Source organism: Meriones unguiculatus, chromosome 6, assembly GCF_030254825.1.
Source record: "Meriones unguiculatus strain TT.TT164.6M chromosome 6, Bangor_MerUng_6.1, whole genome shotgun sequence".
Taxonomy (NCBI): Eukaryota; Metazoa; Chordata; class Mammalia; order Rodentia; family Muridae; genus Meriones; species Meriones unguiculatus.
The window spans coordinates 24,708,145-24,727,715 of record NC_083354.1 but is presented as its reverse complement, the minus strand read 5'-3'; the positions used below and the strand labels follow the sequence as shown (position 1 = coordinate 24,727,715).

Genomic DNA, 19,571 nt, shown 5'->3' with positions numbered 1-19,571 from the left:
TGAGCTGTTGTGAGCTGGATTTCCATGAGACTACTGGAGGGAATGACTACATCTGAGGTTTGGGTTGCTTTGTTTATTGTTTTTAAATCCTTTCATGTTGTGCAGTATATGGTCGTATGGAAAGTTGTGCAGATCTTCCCGGGAGGCATGACTTGTGCTGACTTACCCTGGGCTTTCTCCTCTTGGCTCTGTCAGTGTCCTGTTTCAGCAGATGCAGCACTCACAGTGATCACATTACTGCTCTAAAAGGGATGCTTGGGAGACAAAAAGAAATCTTTCCTTTCTCTAAGGTACAGCTCCACACAGCACCCAAACAGGCCGCGTCCTCTGTAGCATTGAGTTGCACTCGGGAGAAAAGAATGCCTGAAATACCCCTGGTGGCGGGGGCTGCCATGAAAATGGCTAAAAGCACCGAGTTCGAGGTTTGTATTCTAAGCTCCCTCCACAGGAAGTCCCCTAGACACCCTGGCATCATGAAGCCATAGTTTCCACTCGGCACGGTCAAGGGAATGGTGTGGGCAAGACACTTACCATTGTAGGGACTTTGGGGCGATCTGACCTCTTCAGTTAGCTCACCCCTTCCTTTGCTGTTATGCCTAAAGTTTCCTCAATCTGAGTTCAGGCTGCAACTCAAGGAAAGAATGTAGATGAAATCTCAGCTCCCACCAGGCCTGGTCTATGGCTTGAAAAGCAGCCTGTTGGGTCTGATATTTATAGTTTGGTAAGGTCCTTTTTTAATGACTGTCCTGAAAATAGAGACTGTGGGTCACCACCTCATGATAAACGACAGAAGTTTTAAGCCCCCTCACTGTGAGTCTCCTGATAGGTGTCTTTTGTTTGGTGCGTCCGAAAGCCACGTTGCAAAGTCCTTTACTTGAGGCGGTGCCTTGAACGTGGACAGTACCTGTAAGAGCAGGTAGAGTCTGGTACATCGTGTTCTGGTTTGCGCTCTCTGAGAGTGCACAGAGCATCTCTGCTAGGTGTCGATTTTATGTTGTGCGGTGTTCCTGCTTCATAAGCTGGACACAGGCAAGTTCTGTGGAGGGCTTTTTCTGTACTGGTGGCCTTTGGGTGTTAGCTCGGGTAACACCGTGGTAGGTGAAGCACCATGTGGAACCAGGAAAGGAACTGGTAGACTAAACAGGTGCTAGAGAGTTGCGACTCCGCCCCCGTGGGCAGAGGGCAGCGGGACTTCGAGTAGTGGGTAGAAGCAGCTCTTCTGTACAGCGGACTTCCATTCCCTGCTGCAAATGACGGGAATTGAATAGCTATTAAAGTATCACCTAGGTGATCATCTTTTGTCCCCACATGTCCTAAGGAAATGATTCCATGGCAGAAGTTCCCGATTCCAAGTCAGGCTGGCCTTTGTAACAGATGGATAAAGCCGAAAAAAAGGAATGTGTGCCTGCACTACAAGGTCTCATTTTTTATAGCTGCTGAAGTGTTCACCCAAGAAAGTAAAGAGCATAGGTCTTTTACTTTTAAACTAGTAGTAGTAGTATCATCAATGTAGCTCAGGCTAGCCTTGAACTTGATGCTTTTGCCTCTGTCTCTCAAGTACTGGGATTGGAGACATACATCACCACATTCAGCTCTGTATACATTTTTTGTTTGTTTTAAGGTTTATTATTTATTATGCATACAAGGTTGTGTTTGCATGTACACCTGCACACCAGGAGAGGGCGCCAGATCTCACTATAGATGGTTGGGAGTCACCATGTGGTTGCTGGGAATTGAACTCAGGACCTCTGGAAGAACAGCCAGTGCTCTTAACCTCTGAGCCGTCTCTCCAGGCCCTCTGTATACATTTTAAAGAAGTGAAAAATGATGATTAAATAAAAATTTGGATTTAATGTCACAGAAAAATAAAGTATCAAATTATTGAGAGGAAGAATGGTCAACAAAGAGGGTTGTAGTCAGTCTGTCTGTGTGTGTGTGTGTGTGTGTCTAATATATATACACACATACCTGTATCACTTTAGGAACCTGTCATTGTGTCTCTGGATTCCAGTGTCCAGTTTCAGGGGCAACATCCACTAAAATGGATGTCATTAAATCCCATGAAGCTGAGCTGGAGTCCAACTTTAAAACAAAATTGAGGAAGCCAAGATACGGCCTGAGCACTCAGACTGTTCCCTACCTATGAATGTCATTGGCTATTCCATGGGTATAAAAGCATAATGGATGAAAGGATTGTATTGTAAGAGGAGGAGAGGATTGTGGGAAATGAGTGAAGACAGGAGGAAGCGGTGGGCCTTCCCGGTGCGGCTGCAGGAGCGCCCACACACAAAGCAGTAGTAGAAACTCTCCTCCACAGGGCACCTGTTCTGACCACCTGTCTCCTGCTGCAGTTGTCTCCAGAGCTGGTTACAAACCACGTAAGCGTGCCATCTCTTCAGTCCTCACTGCTGTCATTCCTCACATTTGGGTCTCAGTGCTGTTCTTTATTGCCAGCACCCCTTTGGGGATTTTCCAGGCATGTGCTCCGGGCTGTGGAGATAGGACTCAGCAGGGCCTTTGTGGCAGCGAGTACAGAGCACTTCTTCATGGCTTTGGGAGAGACAGTGCTCACTCTCAAGTTCAGTTCACTCTTCAGGCCGTGTGCAGGAGGAGGAGGACGTCCATCCCAGCACTCACCGGCATCCATGCTGCTGCATTTCCTTTGTGGCACTTCATTCTCTCAGTGAACATGCTGTTTAGAAGGAGAGGGAGAAAGGCATGATCTTACTGCTTTCTCATAGGAGTGGCTCCTGACTCATGAGCAGCTCCTCTGTGTCTCCAGCAGAGAGCAGAGGTACATTTTCCTGAATCTGTAGCACAGGTAGAACCTTGTGGAGTGCTGAATCTAAGTGAGCCTAAGTGTTGCTTTAACAATGTATTCAAGACTTCAAGCAGTGATTAAGTGGGAATAAATAAATAAGGGTTTGGTTTTATGGGCTCTGTGTATGTGTGTGTGTGTGTGTGTGTTGTTTTTTGTTTGTTTTTGTTTTTTTAGTGTGTGTTGTTGTTTTTAATGTGCATAGTTGTTTTGCCTTCATGAATGTCTGTGCACCATGTGGATACAGGGCCCACAGAGGTCGAAGAGGGCATCAGATCGCCTGGGACTGGAGTTATATATGGTTCTGAATTAAACCGTGGTCCTCTAGAAGAACAACCAGTGCTCTTGACCAGTGAACCATCTCTCTAACCTCCCATGTTTTGGTTTTGGTTTTTAACTCACCAGAAGGAAGTGGAATATGCAATAATAACATAGATTCTTTTTTCCTGGTACTGGTAACAGCATTTGTCACCTTTCTTAAAGGTTGTATAACCTAGATGGCATTGCATGACCTAAGATTATCACTAAAATATGAGTGCAATTTCTCTATGAATTTAGGAGTGCCTGGGCTGTGGTTAGAGTCTGGCCCTGGTTATCACTTACTATATGAGTGGAGAAGACCAGGTTCCTTAAAAGGAAGGTTTTTGTAGCGTGGAAAAGGATGCAAAAATAACAAAAACACCTTAAAATAGAGAGTACAGAGCTTCCTCAAGTGATACCTGATAGCTGCTGCTTTCCAGAAGTAAAAACTGAAAAGTGAACACAGTCGTGTTGGTTTGGGATGTGGCCAAGGAGATTCTTAGTGTTTGAAGAATCTTGCTAATAGCAAGCACTGCTGGGTTTTCTTTTTCATGGCACTGTCATCTTCCAGCTGTCGTTGACTGGATGTTTGGGGTTGAATTTAATAACAGAGTGGTTCCTCTTTACCTGTGGTATTGGTTACCTGTCATCAACAAACAGTACCCCAGAAGTCTTAGAAATAAAATGACTCCTGTTTTCAATTTGTGCTTTCCTGAGTGACAGAGTGGCATATTGTACCATCCTGCCCAAGGAGGTGGGTTGTCCTTTTGAGCAGCCCATCTCACACATTACCACCTGCCCAGCATCACCCAGGGGCCATCCTGACTGTCAGTTGACTGCTGAGGTATTTCAATGCCTGTGTAACAATGATTCTTACTTGGTTAATAGTGACTTCAGATGCAAGTGCTAGTGGTGCCGGTTGTCTAGGAAACTGGGATGAACTGAAGAGAAGCCATCCAGAAATTCCTAGAGTATCTTTTCACACTGTCATAAGAGGAGTGAGTTCAGTACATGGAAATGTTTGGAGAGAGAAAAACTATTCCCACAGAACTCTTTTTTAAGGTGCATTTGATTAATGTGTTTATGTGTATGTGTTTGGGCCTTAGTGTATGTGTGTGTGTATATCCAGTGCCCACAGAGCCAGAGAGAATGCCAGACCCCTGAAGCTGGAGTTACAGGGGTTGGGAGTCTCCGTGTGGTTGCTGGATACCTGCTGCACGCCTTTGCAAGAGTAGCCAGTACTCTTAACTGCTGCCATCTCTCCAGCCAGTTAGAAAACTTTTATTACAGTATTCTTGAAAATACTCATTTTTTTGTAGTTAATTGTCTTAACTGTGTCTAACTTATAAATTAAACCAATCATAAATATGTGTATGTGGGCTGAGTGTCTCCAACCCAAATGCTTAGGACCAACTTCCTCCGGTTTTGAGACTTTGTACATTTTGGAATACTGGCACGTATGTGTACAGGACAGATGTGCTGTTTGTTCAAGTCCTCTCCACATCTCTGCATGCATCCTGAAGGTAATCTGGAACAGTGTTGGAATGCACCTGTGTTTTGGTGGTGTAGAGTTCCCATGGCGGCGTCATGGTGGTGCTCACAAAGTTGAGGATCTTGGAGCATTTCAGGTTTCTGAGTGAGGACTGCCTAACTTGTTTTGGGGGAGAAACAGTAAGAAGAGGATTTGGGTCCAGCTGTAGTTGTAAGCTCTGGTGTGCCTGGGTCCTTACTGGTAAGAGGGACTGCCGTTTTTATGCTTCCTGACTAATTTGTTTTTCACAAAGCTTGTTCTTCCCACGTGCTGAAGTAAGTTGTGTGCTGTCAGGAAAGCTATAGGTGCTAGAACTGGCTCAGCTGAAGGGAAAGGCCCTTTTCAGTGGGAGTAGCATTTCCACGCCGGAAGCTGGGAGGCTGGGGGATAGTTACTAGCAAGTAAGAGATATTTATGTGCTCCTTTTCCATGAGAATGGCATGCAGTGGGTGCACGTGGGCAGAACTGTGAGGATCATAGAGCAGAAGAACCAGTGTATAAAATACCAGCCAAGCCTTTGAGCAGCACCCCACGCAGGCAGTCTGCTTTGCGTAAACAAAAGTGGATTCTTTTCTCAGTTGTATAAATGTGTGTGTCCCTGACTTCCTTAGGATGTAAGCTGGGCACATAATGAGCTCTCTGATGAGCTGGCTGAATCCTTCGTTGTTATCAGAAAGCCCTGAGACCAGCGTCCTCCAGCCTAGCTAAACCCATGGCTCATCGTGAATTCTGTAAGGCTTTGAAATTCAGGGATTGTAAATATATATATCATCTATTAAGCAAAAAAGGGAGGAAAGAAAGTACTCAAGCACAGCTAATTCCAAGGAGAGAAGGCCGAGGCCTCTTCTCCCGCCACAGGCTCTGAAGCAGGGACTTCCGGCACTCAGTGACCGTTGGCCTCACAGACCAGCGGGAGGAGGCACTGCGAGGTGGTTTGTCTAAGGTCCCTCAGGCTGTGGAGCCATGAGTGAGAGCAAGGGTTTCAGTAGAAGCTCGGTCTACTCTTTTTTTTTCTCACAATTTTATCTGTTAGCATCAGAGCATTAAACATTATTCTGCTGGTTTTAAAATTGTGGCTTAATATACATGGCATAAAATAATGAAAACTTTAAAAATGGATGGACATAGAAAAAACAAAAAAAATAAAACAAAGGTGCCCAAATGTTTATAGTGTGTTGTAGGGTCATGTCTGTCTTTGCCTAGCTCCTCACAGGGAGCCACCATCATAAGAAGGGAGATACCCTTCTAAGATGGTCTAAGATGCACTGAGGTGGTATGTCCCTCCATGAGTGGCAGCCTGCCAAGTTTGGGGAATGCCAGGCTGTTGTGTTGGGGTTTGAAAGACTTCTGAATTACACTTGAAAATGACCCAAAGTCCAAGTTATTTCCAGTAGGAGGCGGGAGGGCACTCACTTGTGTTTGCTGTGTAGAGTGTGCTTTCAGTTCCAGTCAGCCAGCATGTAAGTGCTCAGGACAGCTGAGGTCCCTGAGTCCTGCCTATCCGCAGCTCAGAGAGAGAGCTGTCTGCCGCCCGGTGAGCCTGTCCTTTCTTCTGAACCCCTTAGAGGGATGCCCCTTCCAGGGCTGCAGGCTGCGGGAACCTTAGTCCTCTGTCTGATCCTGACTCTGCTGGCTGGAGCGCTTGCTGAGAGTTGAGCTGCGTGGGAGTCGGCCCCAGCATGGCAATTGGCTGAGCCTTGAATCTTGAGCTAGTTTTAGTGTGTGTTCTGGGTGAGTCTTCGATCTTTTCCAGATCTGCCGCAGAGCTGTCCTCCCTGTGACACAAACGCCAGGGGAACCTCGGGTGTGGGTGTCTTCTCGGAGGCAGGATGATGACTGTGTTTTAAAACGCCGTGCTCCATTTTATACATTTTATTTCAGGCTGACCTGTAAAATATTCGGGACTTTTTACCAACAGCAACTACTGAAACACTGGTGTCGTAACTCACAAGTGGAGCCATGGAATGGCATTTGTGTGCAGCAGCCTTCTGGTTTTCACTGTGACCAATCTTCTGTTGTTTAAACAATCACTGAGAATTGAGAGAGTGTGCCTTGGTCACCTTGTGCCACTGTTACAAAATGCCTGAGGAGACCAACTTACAAGGCTCAGGCTCTCAATCTGTGGTTGATCAGCCTTATTACTGTGGACTGTTACACTGCAGTACATCATGGTGTGTGTATGATGGAGATGACCATTCACCATGTGGTGGCCAGGAAGCAAAAAGAGAGGAGGCCCACATCCCAGAGTCCCCTTTAAGCAAATGGCCCAGTGGGCTTAGCTCCTCCCAGTCTGCCCCGTCACCTCCTGGTAGTGTCTTACGCACACAGGCCTTGGGGGGACATTGCAGATCTCAAATCGCTTACCCGCACAGTTAGAGGTGGGGTTTTGAGGACAAAGCTGTTGCTTGTCACTTTAGTTGTGAGCAACAGCACCCGTGTTTCCTCTCCAGACAGGAGCCAGGGCCTCAGCCTCCTCACCTCGCTGGCGGGAGCAAGCCGCAGCCTCGGAGCAGCAGAGAGCTGTCACTCTGAGGTAAAGAATTTTCCAGCTCTTTTCTCCTCCTTGACTTTAATATCCTTGTCATTATGGATCTTTACGTTCTTCATTTCTTTCTTTTCCATTAAGAGGCATTGGCGAATTCAGCAGTTGAAAGGGAATCTAAAGTGCCTGATTGTGCCTGACTCTTGTTGAGGGAATGCTTGTCCGGCTCCTTGGCTTTGCAGTCAAGGATATCCTGTAGTTTTGTAGCTGTTCTTTATTTGTTTTTGTTTGCTAGGGCGCTTCTTAAAGATGCACGGATTTCCTTGCCTAGCAACACCTTTTTTTTAAGGCAGATGTGCACCACCATGCTGCAGCTTTTTTTTTTTTTTTCTTTTATGTGCATTGGTGTGAAGGTATCAGATCCCCTGGAATTGACCGTTGTAAGCTGCCATGAGGGTGCTGGGAGCTGAACCTGGGTCCTTTGGAAGAACAGTTAGTGCTCTTCACCACTCTCCATCTCTCCAGCCTGTAAAATCTTGCTTGCAGATATTTATATAGAAAATAAAATGACTTTCCTCAGTACTTGTTTACCAAGATTCCACGTTGGCTGAGTGGGTTGGCAGGCCCTGTGTCCTCAGCAGCTCCGTTCTGAGTTCACTTGGTCAGCCTGCCAGACCCAGGTGCCACGCCACACTGTCTTCCCAGCCACTGAGCTGTTTGTGTTAGTGACGTCAGTCATGTGTATGTGCGTGCGTGCGTGCGTGCGTGTGTGTGTGTGTGTGTGTGTGTGTGTGTGTGTGTTCATGTATATGCAGGTGTGGGGGGACACGGAGGACACCCTCGGGTCATCCTGAGGGACAACAACCACCTTTCTTTGAGTTAGGGATTCTCTCTAACCCCAGAGCTCACCAGTAGGCCAGCCAGCCCTAAAGAACCTCTTGTCTCCACTTCCCCAGGGCACCGCTTTTGGCCTTTCCTTGTGGGTGCTGGGGACCAAATTCCAGTCTGCATGCCTGTGTGACATGTACTTTCCTGATGGAGCTAGAGCTATCTCCCCAGCCCATAGCCTGGATCTTAACTGGTGCAAACGCAGCAAGTGTTAGTAGCCTGTAGCAAAGTCCTAAGGTTTCTCAGTTTTGCCTTGAGGGAAGTAGAGCTGGGCCGTGGCTTTGCAGCCTTTTCTGTTCCTGTTTGTTTCTGCCTTCAGGTTCTGTCAGTGCTTCGCCACAGCCAGCTGGGGTGGAAGCACAAACCGTCTTGGGTTTTTGACTGAAGTAGCTTGCTGTTAAATTGCTGCTTCCGTATATTTCCCCAGCAGCAGGTGCCGTTGGCAGCAGCTGAGAGGCCAGAGTCCCTTCCCAGCCATCGCAGTGGTGCATGTGGCTCAGCTGGCGCACAGGTGGACAGCATTGTGGGTAAGTTCCTCGGGAGCTCCCCAGAGACAACAGCAGAACTCCCATAGATCCCTGATGGAAAGCACTGAGAGAGAATGGCTTTAAATATGGAGAAGAAAATGGAAGGCGTCTCCACAGGGCATGAGGAGGGACAGACAGTGGCTTTTCCTCCTCCATTCTTTTAGCAGGATCTTGATTCAGCTCCTCTTGCTAAGACAGCCAGATGGTGGCCAGCTCCACCTTCAGCAACTTTCTCATGGTGTTTACAGTAACCATGTGAGCACTCTCACACTCTCTAAAGGCTCTTTCATGCCTACATGCTTATTGTGGAGTTTGTAGAGAAGATATGTGTGGCCATGAAGCTTGGAAAAATTTAGGGAACCAGACACTGGTACCTGCTCTGTCCTTCAAAAGCCAGAAGCCAAGGAGTTTAGTGGACAGTAACTACGGTGTCCCGTGGGAAAGTGGTGTTCTTGCTTTGTCTGTGGGCCACCTTGAGCCATGTGCAGTGCTGACTTCTTCAGAGCACCCTTTCTTGACTGTTTCCACATAGAAACAGATTAGGTAGAGAAACACCGGACAGAGAAAGTAGCGGGTGGTCTTCTCTTTGCCCACCATGTCCTCTGTTACCGGATATCACAGTCCACCAAACCCATTTCTAGTCCTCCGCTTGCTCAGCTCCTCTAGCCTTTGTTCTCTTTCTGACATGCAAATGGCTGTCTGTGAGGGCCGCCGTGACCTCTGTACTCCCATCGTCCAGGTGGCTGAGCGGCCTGCAGGACCAGGCTCTGCTGAAGCCGTGCCTTCTCTTCACTCACAAGCACACGTCTCCTGGTTTCCTTTCTGCATGTCTGTGCAAGATTGCTCTCCTTTTCCCAAATTTTAAATACTCTGTCTCGAGTGCCCCATATAAACTCTTCACAGCACAGAGCGACTCGGCCCTGTGTCTGGCTCAGTTACATCTCTGCGCACAGAGAACCAGAAATTCCATCTTTGGCCCAGCACATCAACACCCTGCTGGATGTGCTCCAAACCAGGACACGCTTAGGACCCCATATGCACTTACACAAATTGTGTGGCAGTATGGTGAGTGAAAGGGATTAGAAATGGCCATCCTTGTCTTCAAGGAGCTTACGGCCAAGTGTAGAGATAGAATTTGTGATGTCAAGGCCATGGGCATTAGAGGACCATATGTGGGTTCAAGTCACAGCTGTACCTCTGCCAGTGATGCTGCCTCGAGCATGTGATTCCCCCTCGTGGTCTGTTAGCAGTCCGCCCTCAGGGCTGTGTAAAGCAGAAGTCCATTCTGCTGGTTAAAGTACTGCTGTGAGGAAGGTGTGGCTGTCGTGTAGCTCGGTGGTAGGGTGCTTACCAAGCATGTGCAGGCTCGGCTTGACCCGGTGCTCCGGAAACAGGGATGGGGAGACAAACAGAGGGGCATGGACAGAGCAGAAAGGGAAGGGGGATGGATGGACAGAGCTGTGGACATAAGGAATAGGGAATGGATGGACAGAGCGGAGGATGTAAGGGAACGGGCAATGGATGGACAGAGATGTATAAAGCAAACTCTCAATACTGTGTGTGTTTGCTACAGTGGTGGTGGAGAACGTTAGGAAACCATGGAGCCCACACAAATGCTGTCACAGCTCTCAGCAATGGAAAGAATCCAAGGAGCCCCAGGCACTGGATGGTCGGGGAGGCCACTACCACTGTGGTAAAGGAAGGGCTGGAGAGATGAGTGAGTGGTTAAGAGAGTGTACCACTTATCCAGAGGATGCAGGCTTGATTGTCAGTACCCTAACTCCAGCTTCAGGGGACCCAAAGCCCTCTCTGGCCTCTGCTGGCACCTGTATCAACAGTCACATATTCACTCGTAGACATGTATGTAGACATATACATGTGTGCGTGTGTGCATGTGAATATATATGTGGGTATATATACATATATACATATATACATATGTATATGTATATATATGTGTGTGTGTAAGGGAAAGGCAATGGATGGGCAGCAAAGGATTGTAAAGAAAGGGGAGATATATATACACACACACATATATATACATATACATACATACATATATATACATACACACACATTTATATACACATAATTAAAGTAAATCTTTTTATTTTTTAAGTAATGTGCTGAGGTAGAAGTGGTGAAGGATTTGTATTAAGAATATATTAAGAAAACATTTCAAACAGTTCTACCTCTGGAGAGCTAGCTGGCATTTAGGTGAGTTCATTTTTAACCGTGGGTTGTTCTGCTTTTCATCTATAACTTGTGGACAGTGATACTTGTCCTAATGGGCTTAGGTGTGGCCATTGGAACAGTGGATGGGGACAGGATTGTACAGTCCCTGTTGGTGTGTGGCATAGTGGAGCGCCTTTCAGAGCAAGTTGCTGGAGCAAGACTGGGGCCCTGTACCCCATCCCAGTGCTGCAAGGATGAAATAAGAATGCTCGTCTCTAGAGGACCTCCAGCAGCCCAGTAGGGCCCTGGGCACAACCCGTGTGCTGGCACGTGTCCGTACTCAGCCAGTTCCTGTGCGCGCCACAGAGAGCTAGTGCCGACTGTACCTAGCCGTGTATAAGTAACGTGTGACCAACTCTGATTTCAGATCCTATGTTAGACCTGGATATTCAAGAGCTAGCCAGTCTTACCACCGGAGGGGGAGATCTGGAGAACTTTGAGAGACTCTTTTCAAAGCTAAAGGAAATGAAAGGTAATTATCTCAGCCTGCTCATATCCTCTGGTGTCGATGCTCTTCTAGTTTATGTGGTAATGGCTAGATTCGATTCTGAGCTCTGGGCTTGAGAAATTTAGCTCCTTAAGAGATTGGACCATTTTGTTGGTAAAAATTCCCTGGGGAGAAACTTCATGTCTCCGTCCTCTTCCCCTTACTCTCCCGTCTTCTGAAGTACGTCTCTTCCTTTCAGAGTCTCATCAACACAGCATCTGTCACATTCCACCAGCTCACTCACATCCCATCTGGAAAATTTGGGAGATAAAGCTTCCTAATAGCTGTAATGACTATACCATGAGTGTATGTTCGAGGAACCCATCTACCGCCTTCCAGTGTTAGCACGCCCATGCCTCCAGAGCCTCCTGTGCTATTACGCAAATTTCTTAAGATATATTTTCCCCCTAGACAAGGCCGCGACGCTGCCTCACGAGCAAAGAAAGTTGCATGCAGAAAAGGTAAGAAGACGCAGCGGGTATGTGTCATTGACGAAAGGTCTTTCGTATGTGTGAGGCGCCACGGGGCCTTAGCGTGAGCTGCGCTAGACAGAGCCAGCTGGACGTTTATTTGTACAACAGGAGCACGGTTGCTACAGTCAAACTGAGCTATCTTCAGTGTGTGTTACGTGACATGGAGCTATCACCAAGACTCGGGGTGCTTGCCTTCCTGTGAGGCTGGAAAACTCTTAGCTGTTTTGTTTTGTTATTACCAGAGCAACACATGTTCTTGGCAGGAAACTGACCTGATTGGTGACATCCCATTCCATGAGCTGTGTCATTTATTTACCCAGCTCCTTTCCGGACATTGAGGCTGGCTGCACGCTCGTGTGTTTGCTTTTGTCAGTAAGCTGGGCATATCCCCACCCTTCATGCCCATGTGCAGCCCTGACTGCAAGCTTACCACACATCCAATGCAGAAGTCTGGGTCAAAGGCTGCCCCAGGGTTTGGATCTGTGTTTCTGGAGGGCAGAAGTACAGAATTGTAGACCTTGGTCAGTGTGGGTGCGGCACATGAGATGAGCTGAATCTTGTCGCATGCTTCCCTCCATAGGTGGCCAAAGCCTTCTGGATGGCAATAGGAGGAGACCGAGATGAGATTGAAGGCCTTTCTTCTGACGAGGAGCACTAATTCCCTCCAGGTCTGACTGACACCAGTGCCAGCACTGTGCGCCCAGAGTGCTTTCCTTCTCAACCGGGTCTGTTCTGTCAAGATTGCCATCATATGCCGGCCACCTGACTGGACTTTGGGGTCCCCTTAACTGATCTTTTAGAAAGGAGCTAGGGAGAAATCTTTGCTCCTGTAGCATAAGTGACTGAGGAGTGAAATAACAGCATCGAGACTGTTATTCAGATCTCCATTCTTTGTTTTGAGAGCCAAAGTTGAATGAGTCTCAGAGTTCCATGTTACAGGAGAGCACACGGCGGGCCCAGTGCCTCGAGGGCTGAGGCAGCCGGGCTTCATAAGGAGGCCTGCTTCTCGGCTCCACTGCCAACAGTCACGCTGGCTGCAGGTCGGGAGCTCACGCTGTGCGCTGTGTCCTGTCACTGGTCCCCACCAAGAATGCAGCTCTGACCTAATGTGGACGTTGTGGAGAAGAAAGGAGCCAGCTGGAGATCTGGTGTGTGCCTAGGGATCGGGGGAGTAGGTGGCTCATGGGCTTGTCTCTTAGCAGGTCCTTATGGACATTTTAAGGTCAGTGTCTGAGTTCCTGCCACAAAGAAGTAAAAGTCAGGTCTGCATCTCTAAGAAACAGAGGCAGCGCCACCTGGGGTGGTGGCGCAAGCATTTGGGGAGACAGAGGCAGGCAGTGAGTTTGAGGCCAGCCTGGTCTTCAAAGTGAGTCCAGTAGAAAAACCAAAAAAGAAAGAAAGAGTGGGGGGCAAAAGTTTCCTCCTGTGGGAAGGTAACCCCCTCTCCCCAGCTGCTGGACAATGAGTTAGGGCCAAAGGAGTATCTGTGTTGGCTCTGAGCGCACTGTGCTGACACACCGGCCTCCTTGCTCTTTTGACTGAGTGCTCTCCCTGACCACTTGAGGTTTCAGAGCTGGGTTGTCGCACTTTATGCCCTGAAATCAAGGCAAGTGTCCCCTTCTTTCTGCTTGGAAGCCAGGGGTCACTGTCAAAGCGCCAGCACCAAGCAGTGGGGACAGGTGAGCTCTCAACCAGCCAGGTCCTGAGCCATCACTGTACTTATTCCCAGGGCTCTGCTCTCTGCACCCCTCCAGGGCCCACCCCAAGGAAACACTTTGTCCTTCTTCCTGAGTTTCATTTGAGTGGGTCTGCTCCAGGGGAGCACAAAGCAAAGTTTTAAAGGAAGAGAGGAAAGTAGAGCAAAAAAAGGTATAAAGGGCCTTCTTCTGTCTTCATAGACACTTCTGTGAGGCAGGTCCCGAGCCTCGTTCATGGTCATCAGTTTCTGAGCAGGTGCGGCCCATGATAGAGGTCCCCATCATAGGCTGAGAGCTGGTCTTGACTTAGTGGGAAACATGGTTTAGGTCATGACCAGAAACAAGACTCATCTGCTCTGGGTACCACTTGTAGGACCTAAAACAGATGCATGCCCAGGCCAGAACCACCACAGGGAGGAGGCATCATCTCGGCGATGGTAGCATTCCAGTGAACAGTGGGTAGTGGTTTGCTCTGGGTCCTGCCACTCCTCCCCAAACACACACTGATCTTACAGTCTTTGAGCGTGGGTTTACCACTACCCCATTGGGGGACTGATAATTTGAGGTGAGTGCATTGGCTACTGGTTAAGGAAAATTAGGGAAGTTGGCTCTGAGTTGCCAGGAAGGTAGAACATGTTTGTTTTTAATGTAGAAGATTTTAGAAACTATATTAGGCCATGTGATTAGGACAAAATAGACTAGAAAAGGCTGTGGACTTGATTTTGCTGACTAGACAAAGCCAGGTAATTAAAAGATGATTTATTTATAAAGTCTGCTAATGAGTATTGTTATTTGGGGGGGAGGAGTAGAAGTTGGGGAAAGCCTGGTGTCCTTTGTAGTGGACACACAGTCCGAAGGAGTTGTCAGCTGTAGCGGTGTAGAGTCCGCTTGGCCTATATGTGATGTGTGCCACTGCGCAGGTGCTGAGGGGCGGAGTGTCAAGGGGCATCCACTGGTGGCTCAGCATCGCTGAGCAGGTGCTGAGGTGGTCAGCGTCTCTGAGTGGGTGCTGAGGGAGGAGTGTCGAGGGGCATCCACTGGTGGCTGAGCAGGTGCTGAGGGGCGGAGTGTCGAGGGGCATCCACTGGTGGCTCAGCGTCTCTGAGCGGGTGCTGAGGGGCAGAGTGTCGAGGGGCATTCACTGGTGGCTCTGTCGCTGAGCGGGTGCTGAGGTGGTCAGCGTCTGATGCTGTGGTAACAGGTGCTATTGTCTAATGTGACCCATGCACATAACCTAGACCTCCAAAGGGGACTGAAGCTAAGAAACTGGCTTTTTGTCCTAAATACCTCGTTTCTATAACACAGTGCTCGGCACATAGTAGGTCCACAGATTTTGTTGCCAGATAGTCTGCTTGGTAAAAATGATCACAGAATCTGAGCATCCATGAGTTCTGGAAACCAGAGAGATACAGAGTCAAAGTTTTCTTCCCAGAGACAGTCATGTTATTTAATAATTTCAGAGTGATGAAGGCATGGCTATTTTTGTAATTTTAAAATATGGCAGAATATGAGAAGGTTGACACAACCAACTGGCTTGCTCTCTAATTATAGAACTTGGCCACATCTGATCCAGAGAGACTAAAGATTCGGGAACGCTGGGCCTACTGCAGTGGCTGAGTAATGTAGACTGTGGTTTGAGGATTAGAGCGTGTATCCGGGGCCTTTCCTGAGAGCGGCTCAGAGCAGGCAGAAGTTGTATGCCCAGCGCCCTCCCACTGTGAGGAGCTGGGAGAAACGACTTCGCCATGGCTCATCATGTTCTTCGGGATGGTCTTTTCAAATTTGTTACTTGATGGTTTTGGGTGTTTTGCCATTTTTGCTTATGTGTATGTTTGTACGCCTATGCCACAGTGCCTGTGAGGGGAGTTGGGGTGTCTGGGACAGGAGTTACGGGTGGTTGTGGACCACCATGCAGGTTCTGGGAACAGAATCCAGATCCTCTGAAGGACCCAGTGCTCCTGGGATGGTCTCTTAATAGTGACCATTTGGAGAGTGAGGAATGGCCCCTTGGCCTGCTGTGGCCTGCTGTAGGAGGCAGGAGAATCATGGCAGAAGGGTAAGATGCGGGCTCTGGGGACTATTTTGAGTGTGGGCGTCTGCTGCTGCTAAGCTAAATTTAGCTAAAGTATCTAGACTGGCCAGGGGTTCTGGCTCGTTAGTGCTCTGCTTGAAGGAGAGCACGCTTAAGCAAATGTTCTGGTGACCCAGATTTGCTCTTCACACATACCCATCTACAGGGACAATCGAGCATTAGATCTTTACCAGATAGTATCAGAGGCCTACAGGGAGAGGAAATGTAGACATCTTCGCAGTGTGCTGAACCTGGAAGGCTTTAGGGCTACTTGGTCCGAAAGCCGGCATCCCGGTGAGTTTGTGTGTCTCCGACGCGAAGAGCAGTGCTAGGGCTGCTCAGTGACCCAGCCCGCACCTCTGGAACCCGCTCTGAGTCTCGTGGTGCCCATGCATCTGCTGTGTTTTTACTAGGAGTGAAGTAGGGTGCAATGTCAAGAGAAATGTCTTGCTTGGTTCTGGATTGTTCCTCAGCTATGTGGAATGAAGTTCATATAAAACAAAGGGAAAACAATGGCAATCATGTGCACCTTTCCTCAGAATGCTGGGGGGCCCGTTCCTGTGTTCTAGTGATTGAACAGTTCTAACTCCCCCCCCCCCCAAACACACACCCTTTAAAAAAGTAGATTCAAAACCTGGCCTTAAGATAATGACTGCATTTGTGGAACTCAAGCTTGCCTGGTGTGTGTGTGGAGGGGAGGGGGATCCCAGATCCTCTGTATGCTTTGCGGTTGTTATATGTGTACGTGTGGGCGTCACTGGTGGAGATGGAGGCCAGAGGGCAACTTTAAGGAATTTGTTCTCCTTCCACTGTGGGTTCTTGAGACTTGAACTCCAGTCACCAGGCTTGACAGCAAGCACCTTGACCCATTGAGCCATCTTGCCAGCCTATTTTTTTGTTTTTTTGAGATAGAGTTTTGCCATGAGCCTCAGACTGGCCTACAGCTCTCAATCCCCGTGCCTCAGGCTCCTGGAGTCCTTGAATGACAAGTGCACAACTCCCATGTGTGACCAAGAAACTGGGCAGCAGAAGACTCAAACTGAGCTTGCTAACCAGGTGCCTGCCTGCTGTTCTTGTGAAAGAAGTGGCCATCATGACTTTGTATGTCTGTTACCAACCAGATGGCTGTAATGCCACAGAAGTGTGAGCTCACTGATGCGCAGGGTATGTGAATTGTTATGGGAATAACAATGTTGTTTGGAAGAGACATCGATTTAACCTGAAGTTCAAGGACATGGCCCATCTCTAGGAAATCTAAGCATTCATCAGTAGCAAAATATGTTGGTCTCAAACTTGATTTTTTTTTTTTTGCCCTGCTGAGGCTGAAACAGACTCATGAACCAGCCAGCATGGCCCGTGACTCTTGTTGGTGCCAGAATCAGGGTTTGCGTGGCAGAGGAGTCAGTCTTGAGGATGAAGTTTCTCTTCTCCTGGAGCGTAGACTTGACTCAGGTAGAAGTAAGAGACAAGCAAGACAAGTCACAGATGACAGAAGGCCACACAGAATGAGAAGAGGGCTGCAGCCGGCCTCTGCCACAGTGGTTTCCAGCTGTGAGCCCGGAGCAGGTCCCACCCCGTTTCTGATGAAGGCGGTGTGTGATAGAACCTTAAAAGTCACATTTTTACCATCCTGGGTGATACTGCCACTCCTGGGATGTGCTTGGAGAATCGCTGGCTTCAGGGAAATAATGCTGGACTCCAACTAAATGAATAAAGAGTTTGGGCACATAGGTAGGTGGAGACATGAAAATTCTTATGGTATGTCATGGCATGAACAGAGAGAAGGGAGAGCCCAAAGAAGGATGCTGGCAAGTCTCAGGGCCAGTCCCATCAGAAAAATGGTGGTAGTTAAGGTGATGGCAGAGAAGAGTCTGGCTGTCCCAGACAGAAAGGGTCTCCACCCATGTGTGGACTCCAGGAAGGCCTGGCAGCAACACTGTCCACACGTTAATCAGCTGCTCTGAGCCGGGCTCCCTGGCTGAGTGGACTCAGCACTGTGACTGGGGATTACTGCCATGGGTAGAAGCATGGCAGCCACAGTCATGTCATGTGTTTATCCCTGGTGTAGAGGGAGACAAATTAGAATTTGGGGACAGCTGTAATAGCAAGTGACCTGAAACTGGATTTTGGTGACTTGACTTTAGTTCCACATAAGGCTCACCTCTAAAGTGAAACCCCAGAGAGGGCGCTGGCTGATTTATTAGGCCACAGGAAGCCAGGCCTGCTCTCAGTAACTTACTCCTTGCAAAAAGGATGACAGACACAAATAACACCTGGTGGAGGAGACTGGTGACAAATCCTGAAAGGCTTCCTGGAGGAGGGCTGAACTAAGAGGCAGAGCACTGGCAGAGAGCTGGCTGCCTTTGTGGTGTGGGTCAGAGAGGCTGCAAGCCAAAGGTAGAAGGCATGGGAAGGATGAAGAACACAGGCAGGCCTGGAGACAAGGCCCACACCACTGCCGCAGCATAGACTGTCAGGCAAGGGGCAGAGTCTTCCGTGGAATGACCTTAGAATTTGGGCTGTGGACTGGGGCAGTGTTGTTTGGCTTTCAGATTCCCCCTTCACCCAAGGACAACGTGTTAAAGGCTGTCCCCAGTTCCTGTCCCTGTCGAGAGCTGGAGGAACCTTTGAGGTAGGCCTGGCCTGTGGTCACCAGGGCCGTGCCCTTGCTTTCCGTCTGCCTCCATTACGGTCCCACAACAGTGGGGACAAATGACCATGGGCTGAAAGGTCTGAGGCCACGAACCAAAATAAATCTTATCTCTTACTAAGATGATTTCAGGCATTTCTTTGTAGTGACAGCTCTGACACAGGCTGTGTGAACTGGTAGGAGAGCAGGCCAGAGAGCAGAGCGGTGGTGGTGCTGTGGCAGGGTCCCAGTGCTGTAGAAGCTGCCGTGGCAGAGCGGCGGGAGCAGACCGGGGAGACTCAGGAGCAACAGGAGGTGGGCAGGAGAGGACTTCTGCCAGTAGAGTTCTCAAGGGGATCATCTGCAAAGGGGAATGGTAAATCTCTGTAATTCTGTCTTCTGAATTGTGAGCATGAGCAATTGATGGACCAGCAGACCTTTGTCTCTGAGTTGGAAGCTCAGGGCTGATACAGGAGTCAGTAGCCATGTATGCGGCTGGAAACCCCTGGGGTTGGTTGAACTCATCCTGGAGGTTAAGAGCACATGTGACATGTTCTTGTAAGAGCAGACCATAAAGGAGGTGAAGGCTCAGGAAACCCAGAAGAACCAAGAAGGCTCACAGGGCAGAACCTTTTCAAAGAGAAGTTTGCTCAACTAAAGCCTCAGCAAGGAGGTGAGGGATCACGGGAAAGGAACACGCGGGGCTGCTGAGGGGGCGAGGTGGGAGCTGCCAAGAGCAGGGCTGAATGATGAGAAGGTGGCTCTGCGAGTCACTTTGCACACATCACTCTAAACAGCCTCTACAGCCTGGAGGGAATCCGGCAGGTGGGCACGAAGCTGGGGAATGGACCAAGGAACACTCCTGTGGAGGCCAGAAGTGGCTCCTTCCAGAATCGGAAGTGTTGGACTCAGGAGGTCCTTAGGACAGGAGGGGCTCCCTGGAGGCTAGGGAGCTGTCTCCTCTGCCCCATTTGTTCTTCTCTTGGTCATCTCCATCCACATCTCCTGAGGTTGATGTAAATTTCTGTCAGGACAGCAGCTGATGTCTCGTTTTGAATTTGGAATTCAGAATGGCATTGCAGGAGCTACAGTTTCTTGTAATATTTCTGTGTCTCTGGAAAGATGCAGTGGCATGGGGGACACACTGGCAGTATGGCAGAGGACTGCTAGAGGAGTCTCAGCACAGGCAGTGGCAGGAGGCTAGAGGAGTAGCCTTGGCGTGCAGGGGAAATAAGCACAGGGTTCCAGAGTGTCTGTGTGGCTGCTCGTCCTGTGCCATGAGCGCCCTTGGTAAGGAAACAAGGGCAGGTATTCCAGGAGTAGCAGTGGAGGCCAGACCGGGTGTTGTGTATTAGCGATGGCTGAGCTCTGAAGCCCCCAGGACCTCACTGGGGTTCCCTTTAGGTCCCTCTACCCAGAGACTCAGCAGGGAA

The 19,571-nt window shown here is 48.8% G+C and overlaps 1 protein-coding gene across 4 annotated transcripts in view; it reads left to right on the top strand.

The window, feature by feature from the left end:
• The window catches only part of Aagab (alpha and gamma adaptin binding protein), a 36,758-nt gene extending 22,547 nt beyond the window's left edge, over positions 1-14,211 (top strand). The window contains exons 6-10 of one of the 4 annotated variants that reach the window (XM_021652533.2): positions 7,100-7,182; positions 8,450-8,546; positions 11,149-11,253; positions 11,680-11,729; positions 12,322-14,211. In XM_021652533.2, coding sequence (XP_021508208.1) covers positions 7,100-7,182; positions 8,450-8,546; positions 11,149-11,253; positions 11,680-11,729; positions 12,322-12,399 — 413 coding nt within the window. In that variant the 3' untranslated portion in view covers positions 12,400-14,211. The other 3 variants (XM_021652528.2, XM_021652527.2, XM_021652526.2) reach the window with 3 other exon arrangements.
• The last annotated feature ends 5,360 nt before the right edge of the window (positions 14,212-19,571 follow it).